We start from the raw sequence: 21,320 nt of genomic DNA, 5'->3' as shown, positions 1-21,320 counted from the left end.
CAGATTTCACCAATATCAAGAATATCTAAGTTATTTTCTAGCATCCAGGTACAGATGTTCAAATGTGTTGCTTAGACGTCCACCAAGGATAGCAGTAGACAGTTATGAATATTGTTTAAATTTGAATGGTATATGGTGATTTTGTGAGCAATCAGGGAAAATGATATTCTTAAGCTGATTTGATATCCGTTGATAATGGAAGTAGGAGAAATATAACAGAATGGTGATAGTCTTAATGCCATATAAATTGCTGTTGTAAATTGCATCCTGTTGCTGTATGAAACAAGCTACTATTGCAGGAATTTGAATATATTTGGAGTTAGAAGCTAGATATGACAATGCTCAGCTTGTTTGACATTTGTACACAGAAAGATGGTAGTAGTCTTGAAATGCATGGTCTAGAAATAAGATGAGAACAAGTTGCATTGGTATTAATACAACTGTCTAAAGATAGAAATAATAGTTTAATTTCTGTGAGTGCAGAAATAAGATGGCATAAAAGTGTGCAGAGAATAGAGAATAATAAATCATGGCATGTTAATGGCCAGGGGTTACAGTTGTGGTTGCTAAAATGAATTATAATTATTTTTGACAGGTGTGATTAATTGCATTTGTTTGTGTAGTCGACTTCTGGGAGGAAGAGAAAAGATATCAAACCTCAGTTATGACCGAAAAGAAAGTGACACAGTGTGGCTAATATAAAAGTATGTGTGATATGGGACATCTCGGGTACAGAGGAAGTAGTGCAGGACAGTCAGTGGTAAATAGTATGAATCATTTGTGAATACACACAGTGGCTCTGCTTAGTCACTGTAAAGCAAGCTATGTTCAACAGTTTAATGTAACAGTAAAAGTGACAAGAATTGCAGTTGCATGTGTGCAATGAACACCTAAGGGATAAATAAGGTACAGAATACAGGATGGTCATATGAGAAGCTAAAAAAGCAATAAAAAGTATGACCAGGCACAAATAAATTATAGCATGGGGGGGCTGCTCAGAAGAGATCATCACTGTGGCTGTACTCCCTTGGGTTGAAACTAGTGAAAACGTAAAGTAAACAGCTTGCACTTTAAACATAAAATGAGAAAGTTAAATGGAACAACAAAAATGCTACCTGTGGCTTCAAAGATTAAACATAAAACAGGCAAACTGATGACCATCACCAGGTGTAGGACACAGTATAACAATATTGTCAGTTGCCATGATGGGAGTAGTGGTACACAGTGTAGTTCCCAGAAATGAGTGAAGGGCACAGTGCAAAGACACCTTTCCCAATAACCAACTACAGCTTCTCATTTATGAAGATGGGGTTGGGGTACACTGTGTATTTCCCAGACATGAGTGAAGGGCACAGTCCAAAGACACCTTTCCCAATAACCAGCTACTACTTCTCACTTATGAAGATAGGGTGGGGGTACACTGTGTATTTCCCAGAAGTGAGTGAAGGGCACAGTCCAAATACACCTTTCCAAATAACCAGCTACAGCTTCTCACTTATGAAAATGTGGTGGGGTTACAATGTCTAGCACCCAGAAATGAAGGGAGGGTACAGTGCAAAGACCCCTTTCCCAATAACCAGCTACAGCTTCTCACTTATGAAGATGGGGTGGGGGGTACACTGTGTATTTCCCAGAAGTGAGTGAAGGGCACAGTCCAAAGACACCTTTCCCAATAACCAGCTACAGCCTCTAAGTTGTGAAGATGAAGTCAGGTTACAACGTGTAGTTCCCAGAAATGAATGAAGGATACAGTGCAAAGACCCCTTTTCCAATGATCATCATGAAGCTTCTCAGTTGCCAATGGGGTACCAGAGGTACACTATATAGTTTCTAAATTAAGTATAGGACACATTGCAAAGACATCTTTTTACCAATGACCAACATCAGCTTTGAGATGGTCTCCATCAGGAAACACATGCAAAGTGTGCATCCCAGAGACATTCTCCATCTCTACCCCCTTATGTCAGGTGAAGGATTGCAGCCTCTATACTCCTTCCCTATTACAGTCAGTTTATCTACAAGGCAGCTAATTGAACCCTAGTGGTCTGGACCATAGTCAGGGTATACAAATTGGTGCTATGAAAGTGAGCTTCATAGTTAGTTTAGCATATCCTACCTGCTTTACTGTTCCCTTTCCCGTCATTTACATTCCCTAATAGAGCAGTTAGAGCAAGCTATAAAATATACACCCTGTTGCACTACAAGATAGGCTATTTTAACTACAAGAAGGATGTTTCTTCCTTCACAGGTTACTCTACTACAAGTATTAACTACCCAAAGCCGCATTTGGAGCTCTGTCATATCAATGCATGTACCATGCATGGTATGTCCTTTTTTCTGACAGTTTAGTGCAGAGCATTAGGATTTGATTCTACCAGTATGTATTTGCCTACTGTGTGCATCTAAATAATTCACTTAGCATTCGTTGGTCACTCCTGCAAAGAAACAATTGTATCTAGTAGATCTGCAGAATCAATAAATAAAACAGTGTAAGAAACTTCTCTGTGTGGAAGATGTTCAGTACATATATCTCTAGTTAATCACTGTATATTAATCAGATCAAACAATAGTAGTAGAAGTAGTGAACTTAAACTCATCAAGTTAAAACAAAACAAAACAAAAAATAATAATAGAAAATATATAATTGTACAGCATTACTATATTCAAAAGTAATCCAAGCAAGGCAAGCAATCTGTTTCCAGTCGAAAATCCTTCATTAAGTACACAGAAAGTTTATAAACGTAGAATCATTCTCATTAAAAATGCAGACATCTTGTTTAACAGACACTACTCTAACAACCCAGAGATATAATACTCCTAAAACATTTTGTTCTTTTAAAATCTATCTGAATATGTTTATTTATATGTATAATATTTTTATGTAAGTAACATCTGCTCCTACATATCTGCTCAGTGCAATACATCCCATCTTTGTGTGTTATAATCTACAGACTGTATTAATTGACACAGATATCAGCTACTTATTCCTCAATATTTATTTATTTATTTATAAGTTAGATTTAGGCTTCCTTTCTTAAACATATTTTTCGTTTCACCATATTTACTCTAATGCAAGCAGAGTGTATGGCTCCCTATTGAAATGTTGACATTCAAAATCCCAAGTGCAGAAAAGTAAAAAAAAATAAATTAAAAAGTCCAAAAACACAGACAAGAGCAAATCTCTACTCTTTTAAACTTCTTTTTGCAGGAGGAGTACCCTTCCATAACACAGAAATTATATATATCAAGTCTGAGATCACCATACCTTGGAGGAAAAGGAAATATTACTAGAAATGGCATCTCAGACTTAGTATACGTAACTCCATTCTTTTGGCCATTCAGTTTCTGCATTTCAGGGGGAAGATCAATGTGTGTGTGTGTGTGTGTGTGTGTGTGTGTGTGTGTGTGTGTGTGTGTGTGTGTGTGTGTGTGTGTGTGTGAGTGTGCGCTAGAGAGGCAGGCAGGACTTCTGTAAATGGCAACCAGAATTCTTAACTCTGACCTACTGAGATTTTACAGCATATTTTTTACATTTTGGACTACAGACAAACAATAACATAGGTTCATAATTTCATAGGTTGGTACTAGGCTATCAGCCCTAGGGCCTATGCAAGCCTAGCCATAACAATTCCCTGGATATTTCTTCCCACAATATTTACTTCCCTGGACCCCTGTCTAGCAGAGCGACTGACATGATCCCCAGGGTGAATTTCCTATTTCCCATCCAATCGTCAAGGTTCCTTTTGAAGAGGGCCAAGGAGGCACTCTGACATGCATGGGCAGTCTATTCCAAAGTATGGGGAGTCTCTGGGTCAGGACCCTATCCCTCCAGCATGTTTTGTTTATTGAGATGACAAGGTTTAGATCCCTAGAGCGTGTGGCTCTGAGGGATTGGGATTTCTTTAAGTGGAGCATGTCCAGCAGCTCAGGATTTGACATGGCCTTGTATGTCAAGAAGAGATCGCCTCTGAGTACACAATATGCCACAGAGTATAGCTGGAGTTTTTTTAGATGGTCAGTACAGGGCATCTGCTTTAGGCCTGTGATTCTTTTAGTGAGGTATTTATGCGGCCTTTCCAGCTGTTGCAGCTGTCTTGTGATGTACATACCAAATGGGGCGTTGTACTCTACAATGGGTCTAATGAGGGATGAGTACAGTGGGACAATGACCTCTTTTTTTCTGGATGAAAAGCCCTTAGTTATGAGGTGTGCCACATAGAAGGATTTTCCTGACTGTTGTGGAGATGTGATTATCGAAGGTGAGACCACTGTCCACCTGTGTCCCTAAATCTCTCATCACACTTTCGGTGTTTAGTGTACTGCCACCTATGTGGTAATTCATGGGTACATGGTTTTTCCCAGACGGGATTCTTGGCATTAAGCTTAAGCTCATGGCTCTGGCACTAAGCATCTGTTTCTGTAAGGCCCTTTTGTAGAATATCCATATCATTTGGGGTTTCAATAATGGCTCCCAGTTTGCAGTCATCTGCGACGTTTGTTAGCCAGAGTCCCTTAGTGTTGGCCTGTACTTCAGAGAAGTAGATGCCAAACAAGAGCGGTCCCAGGACTGAACCCTGAGTTACTCCACTTGTCACTTGTCTGGAGCTGAATTTGGAGTCGGCTTTTACAGTCTAGGTTCTGTCAGTAAGCCAGTTGGCAACCCATCGAGTGACTTAGGGATTTATACCCAGTTTACTAAATTTATCTATGATTCCAGAGTGGGGAATGGTGTCAAAAGCCTTGGCGAGGTCCAGATAGGTTGTGTGGACCACTTTTCCCTCGTCCACAGCTCTGGGGACTGATTTGAAGAAGTAAATCAGGTTCAGGAGACAAGATCGGCCCTTCATGAACCCAAACTGTATGGGGTCCAGTGTTTGAAGGTTGCCGATTTCTTTGTTTATAAGTTCCATGATAATGTGTTCCATGCCCTTGCAAATCAGGCTCATCAGACTGATGGGATGGTAGTTCCCGGGATTCAAGGTGGATCAAGGTGGATCCCTCTTTGTGGACTGGGATAACTGTAGCTGTGCGTCACTCAGTGGGCACAAAGCCAGAGGTGAGGCTATGATTAAACATGACACTTAGGTGAGGTGCCAGTTCATTTTGGATTTCATGTAGCACACAGCCCAGGATGTCATCTTGTCCCATGGATGCTGTATTCTTAGCTTTGAAGACTGTGGTTTCTACCTGTGTGGCCATGATTACAGGAATTTGGCAATCTTTTGGTATTGAGATGGGCCCTTTAGGGGCTGAGGGGAGAGGGGGGGGGGTTGAAGTTGGCACTAAATTGATCTCCCAGGATATTGGCAATATCCTTGGGATCAGTATATTTAATGCAATTCTGTTGTAGCTCAGAGCAGATGTGACCATTGCCATTTAGATTCTTGACATAACTATAGAATGCCTTGCAGTTGTCTTTGGAATCTTTGGCAATTTGATTTTCGTAACTAGCTTTGGAGGATTTTTATGAGGGATCTCAGCTTCTTAATGAGGCTGGTAAGGAAGTTTTTGCATCCTGGGATTTTCCTCTTTTCTGCAACAGTTTCTTCCTTCTGTTGTATAGTTTGTTTATGGCAGGGAACCACCAGATTGGTTTCCTTTTTTTGGAGGAGAGCATCTTGGTTCTATTTGGGATGGCACGATTCATGCATGAGTGGATGTGCTCATACAGTGCCTTAGTGTAGGATTCAGCAGTAGAAATTTCTGATCCTGTCTGCATAGGTGTCATGAAGTTTGTCACTTCTGACTTGAGTAGCATGAAGTTGGCTTTGGAGAAGTTTTTTACAGAGGTTTCCTTACTGGGGGGTGGGGGTGGGATGTGGATGTCAAAGGTGATTTGCTTATGATCAGAGCTGACCAATGAGGGGTGACCACTGGTGTGGATCATCTATCTCCCATGTTGTAATGACCAGGTCTAGGATATTGGAGCCCCTGGTGGGACAATCGATTACTTGATCCAGGGCGTTGGAATTTATGAATTCCAAGAACCGTTGGGAAAAGGTGTTGGTACCCGAGTAGCTTTCCCAGTTAATGGCAGGGTAGTTGAAATCACTCAGTACTAGGGTGTTTGGTTGTATCTTAATATTTTCCAGTATGTTTAGAAAGGTGTAGTGAGAACCTTGGGGCATGGTGGGGGATCTGTAGCAAGCTACAATTTGGATTGCAGTCTTACCTAGTGTTAGTTGCACCTGGAGAATTTCAGATGCATTGTGTTGTGCAACTAGTCTGGAGGTGTGAATATCCTTGGTGAATATGGTCACTCCTCCACCTTTAGGAATGGTAACTACGCAAACCTACAAACTATAGTAGTAACTAGAAGGCTTTAAGAGTGCCTGTGTAGAAAGCACATTTGTGTCTTGACTCCCAACTGCAGATTTCTCTGCTATGTATCATACATAAGTATACCAAGCCATATGAGAAAGACACATCTAATGATAGTGTGACTGTGCACACCTCGCATTAAGGTGTTATGATGGAGAAAGCACACCCTTATTAGGCAACAAGTGCCAGGAACAGAGAAAGCACACCCTTATTAGGCAGCAGGTACTGGGAACAGAAAAAGCACACCCTCATTAGGCAGCAGGTGCTGGGAACAGAGAAAACAAACCCTCTTTAGGCAGCAGGTGCTGGGAACAGAGAAAGCACACCCTCATTAGGAAGCAGGTGCTGGGAACAGAGAAAGCACACCCTCATTAGGAAGCAGGTGCTGGGAACAGAGAAAGCACACCCTTATTAGGCAGCATGTAGTGGGAACAGAAAAAGCACACCCTTATTAGGCAGCAGGTGCTGGGAACAGAGAAAGCACACCCTTATTAGGCAACATGTAGTGGGAACAGAAAAAGCACACCCTTATTAGGCAGCAGGTGCTGGCAACAGAGAAAGCACACCCTCAGGCAGCAGGTGTTGGGAACAGAGAAGGCACACCCTTATTAGGCAGCAAGTGACAGAAACAGAGAAAGCACACCCTTATTAGGCAGCAGGTGCCAGGAACAGAGAAAGCACACACTTATTAGGCAGCAGGTGCTGCAAACAGAGAAAGCACACCCTCATTAGGAAGCAGTTGCTGGGAACAGAGAAAGCACACCCTCATTAGGCAGAAGGTGCTGGGAACAGAGAAAGCACACCCTCATTAGGCAGCAGGTGCTGGGAACAGAGAAAACACACCCTTATTAGGCAGCAGGTGCTGAGAACAGAGAAAGCACACCCTCATTAGGTAGCAGGTGGTGGGAATAGAGAAAACACCCTCATTAGGCAGCAGGTGCTGGAAACAGAGAAAGCACACCCTCATTAGGCAGCAGGTGCTGGGAACAGAGAAAACAAACCCTCTTTAGGCAGCAGGTGCTGGGAACAGAGAAAGCACACCCTCATTAGGAAGCAGGTGCTGGGAACAGAGAAAGCACACCCTCATTAGGAAGCAGGTGCTGGGAACAGAGAAAGCACACCCTTATTAGGCAGCATGTAGTGGGAACAGAAAAAGCACACCCTTATTAGGCAGCAGGTGCTGGGAACAGAGAAAGCACACCCTTATTAGGCAGCATGTAGTGGGAACAGCAAAAGCACACCCTTATTAGGCAGCAGGTGCTGGGAACAGAGAAAGCACACCCTCAGGCAGCAGGTGTTGGGAACAGAGAAGGCACACCCTTATTAGGCAGCAAGTGACAGGAACAGAGAAAGCACACCCTTATTAGGCAGCAGGTGCCAGGAACAGAGAAAGCACACACTTATTAGGCAGCAGGTGCTGCGAACAGAGAAAGCACACCCTCATTAGGAAGCAGTTGCTGGGAACAGAGAAAGCACACCCTCATTAGCAGAAGGTGCTGGGAACAGAGAAAGCACACCTTCATTAGGCAGCAGGTGCTGGGAACAGAGAAAACACACCCTTATTAGGCAGCAGGTGCTGAGAACAGAGAAAGCACACCCTCATTAGGCAGCAGGTGGTGGGAATAGAGAAAACACCCTCATTAGGCAGCAGGTGCTGAGAACAGAGAAAGCACACCCTCATTAGGCAGCAGGTGCTGGGAACAGAGAAAGCACACCCTCATTAGGCAGCAGGTGCTGGGAACAGAGAAAGCACACCCTCATTAGGCAGCAGGTGCTGGAAACAGAGAAAGCACACCCTCATTAGGCAGCAGGTGCTGGGAACAGAGAAAGCACACCCTCATTAGGCAGCAGGTGCTGGAAACAGAGAAAGCACACCCTCATTAGGCAGCAGGTGGTGGGAATAGAGAAAACACCCTCATTAGGCAGCAGGTGCTGGAAACAGAGAAAACACACCCTTATTAGGCAGCAGGTGCTGGGAACAGAGAAAGCACACCCTCATTAGGCAGCAGGTGCTGGGAACAGAGAAAGCACACCCTTATTAGGCAGCAGGTGGTGGGAATAGAGAAAACACCCTCATTAGGCAGCAGGTGCTGGAAACAGAGAAAGCACACCCTCATTAGGCAGCAGGTGCTGGGAACAGAGAAAGCACACCCTTATTAGGCAGTGGGTGCTGGGAACAGAGAAAATACACCCTCATTAGGCAGCAGGTGCTGGCTACAGAGAAAGCACATCCTTATTAGGCAGTGGGTGCTGGGAACAGAGAAAGCACACCCTCATTAGGCAGCAGGTGCTGGGAACATAAAGGGACATATCACAGATAAAGCTAGGACTGGACGGAGGTACTCATAGAAAGGCAAAATTGTACAGCAGGGGAAACTTAAGCATACATATGAACAAGGATTATATTTTAATTGCTTTCAAAGTCTAATGTCTAATGTAGTGGTGCAGATACATACCTAAACTAAAACAGCGAGGTGGCATCTGCAAGCTGACATTATTTATTAAGCAAACACTCTTAATGTTGAGTGGTATGTGCAGAGCTGGAATTATTAAGGAAGGTTTGTGAAAACATAAGAGAAATGTGAAATTGTTCTCTTTTTATATTAATATTACAAAATACAGTGCTATATGTTCATGTTGGACACAGAGTATGCGAACAGTGGATATTAGTAAAAAGTGGCATTGAAAAAAGGAGGGCAATGTGAAGACATTCTGTGACCTAAATGTTTATTTGATAAAGCTGTTATTAATGTGAACAATAGCCTGAATTAATATCATAAAAGCTAAGCGTGACCTACACACAAAGAAATGGTTCCATATTATACAAAACATTAAGGCAAAGAAAATGGTGCCATATTATACAAACCATGAAGGCACACAACATGGTGCCATATTATACAAAACATGAAGGTACACAAAATGGTGCCATATTATACAAAACATGAAGGCACACAAAATGGTGCCATATTATACAAAACATGAAGGCACACAAAATGGTGCCATATTATACAAAACATGAAGGCACACAAAATGGTGCCATATTATACAAAACATGAAGGCACACAGAATGGTGCCATATTATACAAAACATGAAGGCACACAAAATGGTGCCATATTTTACAAAACATGAAGGTACACAAAATGGTGCCATGTTATACAAAACATGAAGGCACACACAATGGTGCCATATTATATAAAACATGAAGGTACACAAAATGGTGCCATATTATACAAAACATGAAGGCACACAAAATGGTGCCATATTATACAAAACATGAAGGCACACAAAATGGTGCCATATTATACAAAACATTAACACACAGTGTTCCTACTCACACTTGTCTTGCACCTCTCTTGCCTTAACAACCTAATCATATCAAGCATTGTCTCTTTAAAATTATAGTTTGTGTCATAGTTTGACATGTATCAGAATACTTAAAATAACTGCCTTATTAATTTATTATTTGCACAACTGTCTTGCATGTCATTCATTTATTTAGTCTTTGTGGATTAGTGTAAAATTTAGCCAGGCCACAAGGGAACATTCCATACTCTGTTTTGATAAGCGTCAAAGGACCTTTTACATTTACCTGATCGACTGCTTACTCAGGCAGATTGGGGTTGGGGGGGGGTCCTTACTTTAAAGCTTCATCCAAAGGATGGCACAATCAGGTGTGCAGCACCTCTGTATGTTTCACTGCAGTGTTTGCACTGGCAAATTCATCCAAGTGCCTGGGCTGAAAATAGAACCCACTTTGTTCTGGCTGTCTACCACCAAAGGCATGTGTTGTAGCTGTTGAGCTACTGGCACTACAAACGTGTAATAATTTTCTATCTTGATACAATTTCTAAACGGCAGTTGTGATTTTACTTTGTAAAAAGTTTCTTTTGCCCACTGCACCCAGCTTGTGTCTGAAAAGTGTCTTTAAACCAGTGCACGTATGCAGTTAAGAAATGTTAAATAAATAAACAAATTTAACATGCATTTTTGCACATTAGTATTTGAAATACAGTTACAATTATGGGCATAATCTGCATTGATTGTGCAATTTATTAAATTACAGTGTAGTACTGACAGTTGTCATACAGCATTTTAAATCTGTTGGTCATACTGAAGTCATCTTGAACACTAGCAGACATACTCCCTTAAATGACTATAGCACTAGTAATACTTTGCAAACATAATTACATTTTTATTTCATAAGTTAGCAATATAACAAGTCAGGCCTTTGATACTTACACCGATATGCAGCCAGTTGTTTGAAAAGAGCTTTCATATTTTTGTGACTTCAAACATTTATCTGGCTCTGAGGCCCAGAGGAATGGTGCTCTGACTGTGACCCAATGACCAGGATTCAGTTAGCATCCCTAGCAATGGAAAAGACAAGATGGGAAGGAGGAAAACAAAGGGTGGGTGGTCTATTGACTTTCTTTGGGAAGACAGGAGGGGGGTTACATGTGCTTTAGGAGCATAAAAAGAAGAGCATATTCTCAGTTGGTGGTAAGGAAATAATTTCCGATGTTTCAGGGTTGAGAACAGGGAGGATTTCTGGCCATTACCCTTATGAATGTGAGGGACAATGAGCATGGTCCAAGCATTGCATGACCTCTTTCCACTGTTTAGCTAACCATTCATAGGGAGATAGGGCCAGAACAATAAACACCTTCATGTTAATGGCTGTCAGAATACTGGCTCCACCAGATTGACCTTCACCCCACTGACGGAGAATGACTGGGACACTTGGTCATGAAGAGAATGAGGGCTGATAATCAGCTGGAGCAAAAAGTGCAAAAAAAAAAAGAAAACTTCAATCATTCATGAGATTTTGTAAATCATAAGAGATCCATTTTCAATAGACGATGTGAAGAAAAGTTTTCAGTAATGGTTTCTTGGCTTATAATAATTCAGAAAGCAAGGGGATTAATGTGTTTATTTTATTTGTTTTTATTCTACTGTGAATTAGTAAGCAGGTACGTGGACTGCTCAAATGATCCTTCTTGTCCACAGCTCAGCCCAAGAAAGGCAACATTACACAGCAGTATTACATCAAGTAATGTATTTGACAGTTGAAGAGGGCATGTAGCATTTGCAGTTCTGTTAGGATCTGTCAGATCTTGCATTATTTATGCTATTTGCATGATTTATATTTTACATTTCTACAAATGAGTCTAATGCAGTACATAGTAAGAAATAAATACTTTCATAAGGACATAACATTGCCCACTGTTGGAAAGGCAAGTACAAACATCTTAATTAAGATGTTTTTTCAGCTTACATTGAAACACAGTCAATGTTTTCTGATTTCTTATTTCTTTTGGAAGATGATTTAATGCTGCTGGGCCAAGTTTAGAGAAGGCCTTTTCCAAATCGCTGTTCCAAAATATGACCTAACTAAAATGGTGCTATCATCTTGACAACCCCTCAGAGAGTTTCTGGGGGACTCTGAAAGTTAAAGTTGATCTTAGGAGAGTGCACTAGCTAAGTATTACTACTTTCTAACATAATGTGCTGAGTAACATTTAGACTTGCTGTTAACTGGTGACAACTGCAGTGATTGGTATGGATATCTGTTAGTAATACAAAGTGGCACAATTTTGCTTTCTGCAAGCTGTAGGTTGTAGGTGTTTATACCTGAGGGAAGAGTTATAATAAAGGGGGGAAGTATACTCGGTTTTTGTAATGGGATGTTTATAGTGAGGGAATGGTGAGCAACCAGATTAGTTATTTTATCCATCCATCCATTCATCCATCCATCCACAACACCTTTTTCACATTTTGCACATGGGGTTGTGGCGTCACTTCAATAGTGACAATCATCTAGAGCCAAGGTTTACACCACTGGGTGGCTAGCCCAGCCATGGGGATTAGTTATTTTATATCAGAGTTTAATTAGGTAAAGCATTTCATTAAAAGTTTAGTCTTTCTCCAATTTCATGCTCAGGAATGAATGAGTGGATGCAGTTCCATGGTTTTCAAAATGATGTTTGTGTATCACTCTCTTGTTTGTTAGCTTCTTATCTTTTATGTTATCAAAATAAATTGGCTGCTCTGAAGACCTTTTTCAGCTATGAGCAAGTCAAAGACAGAAATAGTATAGTACACAAATAATATTCATAAATAATAAATAAATCAACGTAAATTTAAGCTGTTAACATGTTATGTCTGAGTCTGGATGCAACCACATCTTATTATTGTTATGCATGTGTGTGCGTGTATATGTGTATGGATATATATATATATATATATATATATATATATATATATATATATATATATATATATATATATATATATATATATATATATGTGTGTGTGTGTGTGTGTGTGTGTGTTTGTGTACCAGCAAACTGCAAACACTCATAAGAGGGAACACAGACAAAGCAGCAATCATTTTACATTGCACTGTAAAGTAGTCAAATATCAAAAAAATAAAAAAACAGTTTTTTTTGCTGGGGGGCAAGCCCCCCGCCCTGCACCTCCTGCTAATTATTTATACTAACTCTGAGCTTGCACAAGTAGGATAAGGGCAAATTCTCTTAATCCACTGCAAAGTAATCAACTAGAAAAGGGGCTGCTGGCAAGAGCTCCATTTAACAAAACATTCACTCGTGAGTGTTCGCTCTTGTCATCTACAACCACACACAAACACACACACACAGGACATGCTGTAGACTATTCATCTCTTAAGTAAACATCCAGAAAAATAGATTTTGTTGATGACCAGGTCATCAAGTCAAACTGAATAGCCTCTGTCTTCATTTTAGGTAGAGAATAAGATAATTTTCTTTTTCTTATAAGATGTAGAACTGCATTCAATTCCTTGTTGTTATTCTCTTGAGAATGTTAGAGTTGACTAAGACTGAAGCAGTGAGATTATAGGAATAATGTCTTGGGGTGTGAGGATTATGGTCAGCTTTACTCCAGACTGGTCCCTTGAAATCAAAGGTTTACTTAACCATCATTACAGAAAACCTAGTAATCACTGAAGTGGACTTGTGGCTTTTCTAATGGAAGAAGATGGTATTTAGAGCTATTTTAAGAACTAAAAGTTAAATAGATGAAATAGTGAGGTGGTGATTGATTTTGATGTTTTGCATTCACAAATAATTTTCTGTTTGTTGTATGTTACATATTGATAGCTTAAAGAGTGACATTTGTACAGCCTACAATACAATCCAGAGTGAGTACTGGTACACTGGTAGAAGTCTTATGTATGTCCTATGATAGTGCATATGTTTATTAATAAGCTAGAATATGTATAATGACAGCTTCTGATCATTACTCTGTGAAATGCATGAAGAAAGGGCAATCATTTTGTCTGATATTCCAGCATGCCTGCAGTGACTACTTTAGCTATTTTATGGTCTTGCATTTTATTATGTATTTTACATATTTCTGAAGTACTTATTTTTGCATAAAATGTCTCACACCTGAGATCTGTAATGTTACAGGTGAGTAACATCTGGGCTGGAATGATAAATGGATAATTTTGAATTTCTTCAGTGACCGCTTTATACCCCTTATTTTATAACACTGTTATAATTCACAAAATCAGTACTTTACATAGTCTAGCTAAGCATAATTTGTGAGATATCACTAGAATTATATAAACATTCTTTCAAATCCACTTTTATTAAATAAGATATTCCCTCATCTATATACTTTTAGGAGACAGTAGAAGAACGGTTTTCTTTTATCTGGCTTTCATTTTACACAAAGCATTTAGTATTACTGACAGAAGTAACTTCAAGAATAATAAATTTATACTCATTCAGATTAATGCTTCAAGCAGATTCTGTATTGCAGGTCAAAGTACATTATATCAATTATAACTGTAACTGGGAAACTGTTTAGGGCTACCATACTTCTGTTTTGCAAGAGGAATATTTACTAACCAATGGTATTTTCAGAATACTTAAACCCGGTTCTCATGCAATACTTCTCAAACCTTTGTTTGACAACCTGTGATAGTATAATGCAATCAAATTCAAATCACTTGTCCTTCTTATCCTGCACTTTACTGCTTGCAAAAATGTTCTAGGAACTATTTGGCACTCAGATTTTGATTCCCTAGCTCTCACAGACCACAAACATTTAAAAACTTATTCACTCATGCAATAAGGCTTACTTTTTGTTCCTTTAATATATTGAATTTTTCATTTGAAAAATCAAATACGTGATGTACAGCTTATTTTCGTTGTTGAGATGCTTTAATAAAATTGCAAGACTCGAGTTTTCTGAAGCATGCAACAGATAAGTGATGGCAAAAATATTAGAATAATTTAAAAAATATATCATCTTTATTCTCTGTTTTTGTAAACAGTTTTAATATTATTATTTCTCAGACTTCTATTGTTTTAATATGTCAGATTTACTAATTCAAATGGATGAAAAATCATTTTCCTTGTGTTTGACAGCATTGCTGTCTAATTTTGTGTTCTTTTATTCAGTTGTAATATATTTTACATTTAATATTGCCTTAATCTGATGAGGTGAAAGAAGGATGTCATGCTTTCCAGTAATTCATTTTTGTTTTATTTCACAGGCTATGGTCATGCAGCTCCAAGTACAGATGGAGGGAAGGTTTTTTGCATGTTCTATGCTTTGCTTGGGATACCTCTCACATTGGTCATGTTTCAAAGCCTGGGCGAGAGAATTAATACTTTTGTCAAATATCTTTTGCATCGCATCAAGAAGTGCCTTCGGCTGAAGAAGACAGAGGTCTCAATGGCCAACATGGTTACTATTGGATTCTTCTCCTGCATCAGTACTCTTTGTCTTGGTGCTGCTGCCTTTTCCCATTATGAAGACTGGAGTTTTTTCCATGCTTATTATTACTGCTTCATTACACTAACGACAATTGGTTTTGGGGATTATGTAGCACTGCAGAAGGATGAGGCCTTGCAGAATAATCCACAGTATGTGACGTTTAGTTTTGTGTACATTCTTACTGGTCTGACTGTCATTGGAGCCTTTCTTAACTTGGTAGTTTTGAGGTTTATGACCATGAATGCAGAAGATGAAAAGCGTGATGCAGAACACCGAGCACTGTTAACAAGAAATGGCCATGCTAGTGTGCATACCACTGACACGTCTTCATCCACTGGTGGATTCCGCAATGTGTATGCAGAAGTGCTTCATTTTCACTCTATGTGTTCTTGCCTTTGGTATAAGAGTAGAGAAAAACTGCAATATTCAATTCCTATGATTATCCCAAGGGACCTGTCCACCTCTGATACTTGTGTGGGACAAAGTGACTCTTCTCCTTGCAGGTTTACTGAAATGCCTTCAAATGGCTGTATGTGTAATAGACAGAGGTCTGCAATTAGCTCTGTCTCCACTGGATTACATAGCCTTTCTGCATTTCATGGGCTAATGAAGAGAAGAAGCTCCGTTTAACAAGTAGCCATCACAGAATTGAACAAAAGGAACACCAGCAAATACTAACAAAAATTTATTTTTATGATATTTAATTGATATTGTCATTAAGTATGACATATGGTATGATAAAATATTGGTCATATACTTTAAAATGTTTTGAAATTGCATTATGAAGTGCTAAATTCAAGATAGTGCTTGCCAGAGCTTTTGCACCATGACATCTGTTGTACTACCATGAACGCTACTCTTAGACTAAGGATTTATTTATATTTCCTTCTTAGGCACAGATTATTACTAGTTTATCTTCTAAATTGGACATATCTGGTCTTTAATTAATCTAAATCAAAGAAATATACTATATTGCCAGAAAATGTGTTATTTTGAAGATTTGTTATATTACATACTTTTTCACGTGTCACTGGAAAAGTCTCCTTTTATGATGTCATAGTGATCAGATAACACATTATTGCTCACATCCTTCATGCCTTTCGATTGCTTTTTGCAATCACACAGAGCTAACATAGACTAATGCTGTCAAACCATTGCTTTTATCAGCATGTTCCGTGCACTTTATGCATTTACTTTATTTGTTGAAGGAATGAATCATTATCAAGAGGAAGCAAGTGTTACATTAACTGCTTTGTTTCTCTCTGGAGTTCAGTGCTTGTACTACTTTTATGTGAGTGGACATAGGAGCCATTTCAAGTTTGTCAGTCAGTTCTGATGAATAAATAAATCATTATTATTGGGATAGTGGCAATAGTTCTACAAACAAATGGAATGAAATATCTGTCCCTTGCTTATTCATGATGTTTTATGGAAATAAAACAAAGCTCACAACAGTAGGAATTTATTAAATATAGCATATTTTCTGTAAAGTAATAGTATTGAGGCATTTTGCTGGTCACATAATAAATAGCTTCACAACAAATGTTCTTATGTGTCACATCTGCTCAGTTTATCACCAATCAAAATGGCCAAAAACAGAATTACTAGTAGTGTTTCCATCCAGGATTTGTATTAAGCCACAAACTTTGTATGTCTTTCATCTTATGGACCCAGCAGAATAGATAATGTATATATATTCTTTGGCAGTGATACAGTCAGAAGTGAAATTAAATCCCTGTTGTTTTGCATCATTCTAAGCTTCATCACTCAGGTTCACATATACATTTAATCCAAACAATTCTGTTGCAGATGATTTGCATGATGCCTTATTTTTTTTTTAACTGTGAGTTCTTATCCTAACTGAACATGACTTAATGAAATACATTAAAGCAGTTAATCTACAAGTTATCACAAGCCTGTCAGGTACATTTTTATTATGAGTTTTGAAATTTCTAATTAAGAAAAACAGTGGAAAATTCTCAAGAATTATTATCAGGTACAGTACCATTGAATACATTCACAGTAGATTCAAAGGAGGCTAAATAATAAATACAATAAAAAATGGAAAATATAATTTATATTGTTGGTCTTAATTCTTGCTAATGTAAAATGACAAATAATACATTGCTAAGATTTTTATGCACAGTTATTCAAATCTAAGTTTATAGCTTTAATTGTCATGTATGAATAGGCTTAGAAAAGTGAAAGTTTCCATTTTACGTTAACTTCTCAGAATTAATGCATTTTTAAAATGATACAGCAGTAGTTTTATTTATGACTGTTCCAACAAAAGCTTTTGAAATGAAACTTAGTTTTGCAAGTTCTTCATGAGCTCTTTAGCTTGAAGCAAAGAGATGAATCCACTTTTCTTATTCAACTAGGATGCCTAGGTTAAGTTCTCAGAATTGTTTTACCTCAAAGGAGTTTCTAGGGCATCACAGAAGACTTGTTTCTATTGTGTTTTCACAAAACTACCAAAGAGTGAAATAAAATGTAATAATCACGATGTGCTATCATAAAGCCAGTCATTTTGTGCAATGAATAATAATATAATAATCAAATCAATTTATTATTTTTGTATTTCTGCTTGTGACAACTCATTTTTTCTGGCTTCAGTTTTTGGTTGAAAAGCTCAGTTAAAACAGACTTGCTGAAATCATTAAATAAGAAATTTCCCTTACTGTAAAAGAAGTATTTAACAGTTTTTTAAATGCACTGTGGTTATTCTTGAACAGCCTGGATTAAAAGAATTATTATCCAGATGAAATCATTTGATATTTCTGAGTTGTGTGCACTTTTATATACTTTATTTACATATTTCAAAATGTATTTATATTTTAGTCAGAAGTTATAGTAATTAGTGTTAAACTGATGTGCGAATGAATACTGTCAGCATAGCTATTTTCAAAAACAGTCAAGAACATTTGAATATATTTTCATCTGGTCATTTATCATCATGAAATAGACAGCAAGATTGGAGCTTGTTTTGTTCCTGATAACCACAAAACCATAATATCAACTGATTGCCACCAGTTTAAGATTGCTGATCCTTGATGCTTTTCTGGAGAACATCTTTTAAGTAAATATGTTCAGATACATGAGTGTTCCATATATTTTCAGATGCAGCTGTATTTTATGTTAATGTCCATATTTGGAAGGGTAATTTACTCATATTCTGCTTTTTCATTATGCAAAGAAAAATATCAGGGATTGTTTTTCTTTATACACTTTCAGTTCCACTGCCACATTAATTAAAAATTGATCCCTTAAACTTAAATGGGTGCAGCCCACATTGTCAGAAAATGCTTGTCAGCAGAATAATTAACTGAATAAAAAAATATTGTCCTACTGTAATATTTTTCCCAGTTGATTACAATCATTATAAAGCTAACGGTTTGACTCTTTCAAAATCTCCAGTTTTTTGCTAACAAAATAAACCCCTTGATATCTCAGTGGTAAGGCAGTGGTCCTTGCAGAATCAGTGCTGTCTGAATACTTATAGTATCACTGTTCCTGCTTAGCAGTTTTATATGTCCACCTTAGAAATTATATTGTGACTTATATACTTTCATTAATTCCAATATATTTGCACTACACAGGAAGTGAGAGGTCTATTTCATGACTCAAACCCATTGAGTTACTGATACCCATATTGGTTTTCCCTTCATCCTTGTAGAACTTTATTCAGATGTGCCATATAAGTAAAGCCAGTGTTTGCAGCATAAGGCCTTAATAAGATGTTAGCTAATGTTAGCACAGAAAGTCCATTGTACAATTACAGAAAGGAATGCAGCCATAAAAGTTGTACCATATGATTTTCAACACAAGTTACATAATGTCATGGTATATCATGTGTATCTATCTTGGTTATGTTTCTCTATGAGAAACTCCACATGAGTTTGATTGGAAACTAATAGAAATGGGAGAATGTTTAATCACTGCAACATATTTTTAACTCTCCTTTTTGTACAAATTATAAGGCATAATGGACTTTTCGGTTTCAAAGTCCCATTAACATCATTGAGATTCTATGGAAAAGTTTAAAACATTTAAATGTTTAACTTCATCTTTAAAATTAATGGTGTTACTTTGAAATGTTCTAGTTATAGCTGAAGAAACAAGATAAGATAGGTTCATAGGTTCATAGGTTCATACTAGGCTATCTGCCCGAGGGCATTTACAAGCCTAGCCCATAGTTTTGTGGCTTACGCCACCCCTTTAGTATGGGGAACTATACCCATTATTTTGCTGTGCCTCTGTCAAGCAGTGACACTGAGGTAATCCCTGGGGTATATCTGCGATCTCCCATCCATTGGTCAAGATTTCTCTTGAACAAGGCCAGCGTGGTGCTCTGCCTCACATATACCGGGATTTTATTCCACAGCATAGGGAGTCTTTGGGTGATGAATCTATCCCTCCAGCGCGTCCTATTAATAGCCGTGTCGAGGTTTAAGTCTCCCGCCCTTGTGGCTCTGACGGATCTAGATTTTTGAGGTGAAGCATATTCATCAAATCTGGGTTTGACATGGCCTTGTATGTTAGGCAAAGGTCACCTCTGAGCAAGCGTGTTTACTGAATAGAGCTGGAGTTCTTTCAGTCGGGCAGCATAGGACAGATGTTTGAGACCCTTTATCCTTTTGGTGAGGAACTTTGTGGCCTCTCCAGCTGCTGCAAGTGTCGGGTCAGATACATTCCGAATGGGGCATTGTACTCAATCATTGGTCTGATGAGTGATGAGTATAGGGAGACTATGACCTCCCTTGATCTAGATGAGAATCCCTTCATGATAAGGTGGGCAATGTAGAAGGTCTTCCTAACTACTTTAGCTACATGGGTGTCGAATGACAGACTACTATCAACCTGGGTCCCCAGGTCCCTGATAACTTCTTCTATGCTCAGTGGATTGCCACCTATTTGGTAGCTAGGGGTAACCTTGTTTTTCCCGAAGGGTATGACTATGCATTTTTTGGCATTTAACTTTAGGCCATGGCTCTGGCACCAGTTATCCGTTTCTGTGAGACCCTTCTGAAGGATATCTGTGTCAGATGTGTTTTCTACTATGGCGCCCAGTTTGCAGTCATCTGCAAACTTTGTCAGCCATAACCCTCCTGTGTTTGCTTGTACTTTGGAAAAGTAGATGCCAAACAAGAGTGGGCCCAGGACTGAGCCCTGTGGTACACCACTTGTGACAGGCTTTGAGTCTGACATGGCGCCAGCAACTCTGACCCTGTGGGTTCTGTCACTCAGCCAGTTTGCAACCCATCTTGTGATGTATGGGTTAACATTTAAGCTGATGAGTTTTTCAATGATACCCGAGTGGGGTATTGTATCGAAGGCCTTCGCCAGATCGAGGTAGGCTGTATGGACTGCCTTTCCCTCATCAATGGCTTTGGTGACTGTTTCAAAAAGTCAACCAAGTTTAGAAGGCATGATCTGCCTTTGACAAAGCCAAACTGGGATGGATCCAAAGTCTGCAAATTCCCTATGTCTTTATTTATGAGGTCCATTATGATCCTCTCCATGGCTTTGCAGATAAGGCTTGTCACGCTAATGGGCCGGTAATTTCCAGGGTCGGTGGAGGCACCGCCTTTGTGAAGTGGGACCACAGTTGCAGTGCGCCACTCCCTGGGTACGTATCCAGAGGTAAGACTATGATTAAACAGCTGTCCTAGCTGTGGGTTTAATTCCTCGTTGAGTTCGTGGAGCACACAGCCGGGGACACCATCAGGTCCCATGGATGCTGTGTTTTTGCTTTGGAGAGAGCAGTTCTCACTTGGGCGTTGGAGATGTTTGGGGGCTGCAATCGCTTGGTATAGATATCTCTCCTTTGGGGAGGGGAGAAGTTTGCACTGAACCTGTCAGCCAGTATGTTGGCAATGTCTGTAGGATCAGTAATCTTCACATCATTTTGAACTAGTTCTGAGCATAACTGGGAGGTTCCTCCCAGGTTTCTAACATAGCTAAAGAAGGCCTTATGATTGTCTTTTGAGTCTTTAGCTATTTTTCTCTCAAAATTTGCTTTGGATGATTTTATGAGAGCTCTTAGTTTTTACTTATAGTGATCAAGGGTGTCTTACCTTTAAGGATTTTGCTCTATCTTGTAGTAGCTTCCTCCTTTGTTGTAGAGTTTGTTTATGGCTGGGGTCCACCAGACTGGACGCTTGCCTTTGGTACAAAGAGTCTTTGTTTTGCTTGGGATTGCCTTATCCATGCAGTCCTGCAGGTGCTG

The 21,320-nt window shown here is 39.0% G+C and overlaps 1 protein-coding gene across 1 annotated transcript in view; it reads left to right on the top strand.

Moving 5' to 3' along the window:
* KCNK3 (potassium two pore domain channel subfamily K member 3) overlaps positions 1 to 17,851 on the top strand; it is an 834,865-nt gene extending 817,014 nt beyond the window's left edge. The window contains exon 2 of the mRNA XM_044062836.1: positions 14,868 to 17,851. Within this exon, the coding sequence (XP_043918771.1) occupies positions 14,868 to 15,721 (854 nt within the window). The 3' untranslated portion in view covers positions 15,722 to 17,851. The remainder of the gene's footprint in view (positions 1 to 14,867) is intronic.
* The last annotated feature ends 3,469 nt before the right edge of the window (positions 17,852 to 21,320 follow it).

This window comes from Protopterus annectens, chromosome 2.part1 (assembly GCF_019279795.1).
Source record: "Protopterus annectens isolate FY-2018-M chromosome 2.part1, PAN1.0, whole genome shotgun sequence".
Taxonomy (NCBI): domain Eukaryota; kingdom Metazoa; phylum Chordata; order Ceratodontiformes; family Protopteridae; genus Protopterus; species Protopterus annectens.
Note: the sequence above shows the minus strand (reverse complement) of the source record. Positions and strands in the feature narration are given on the sequence as shown.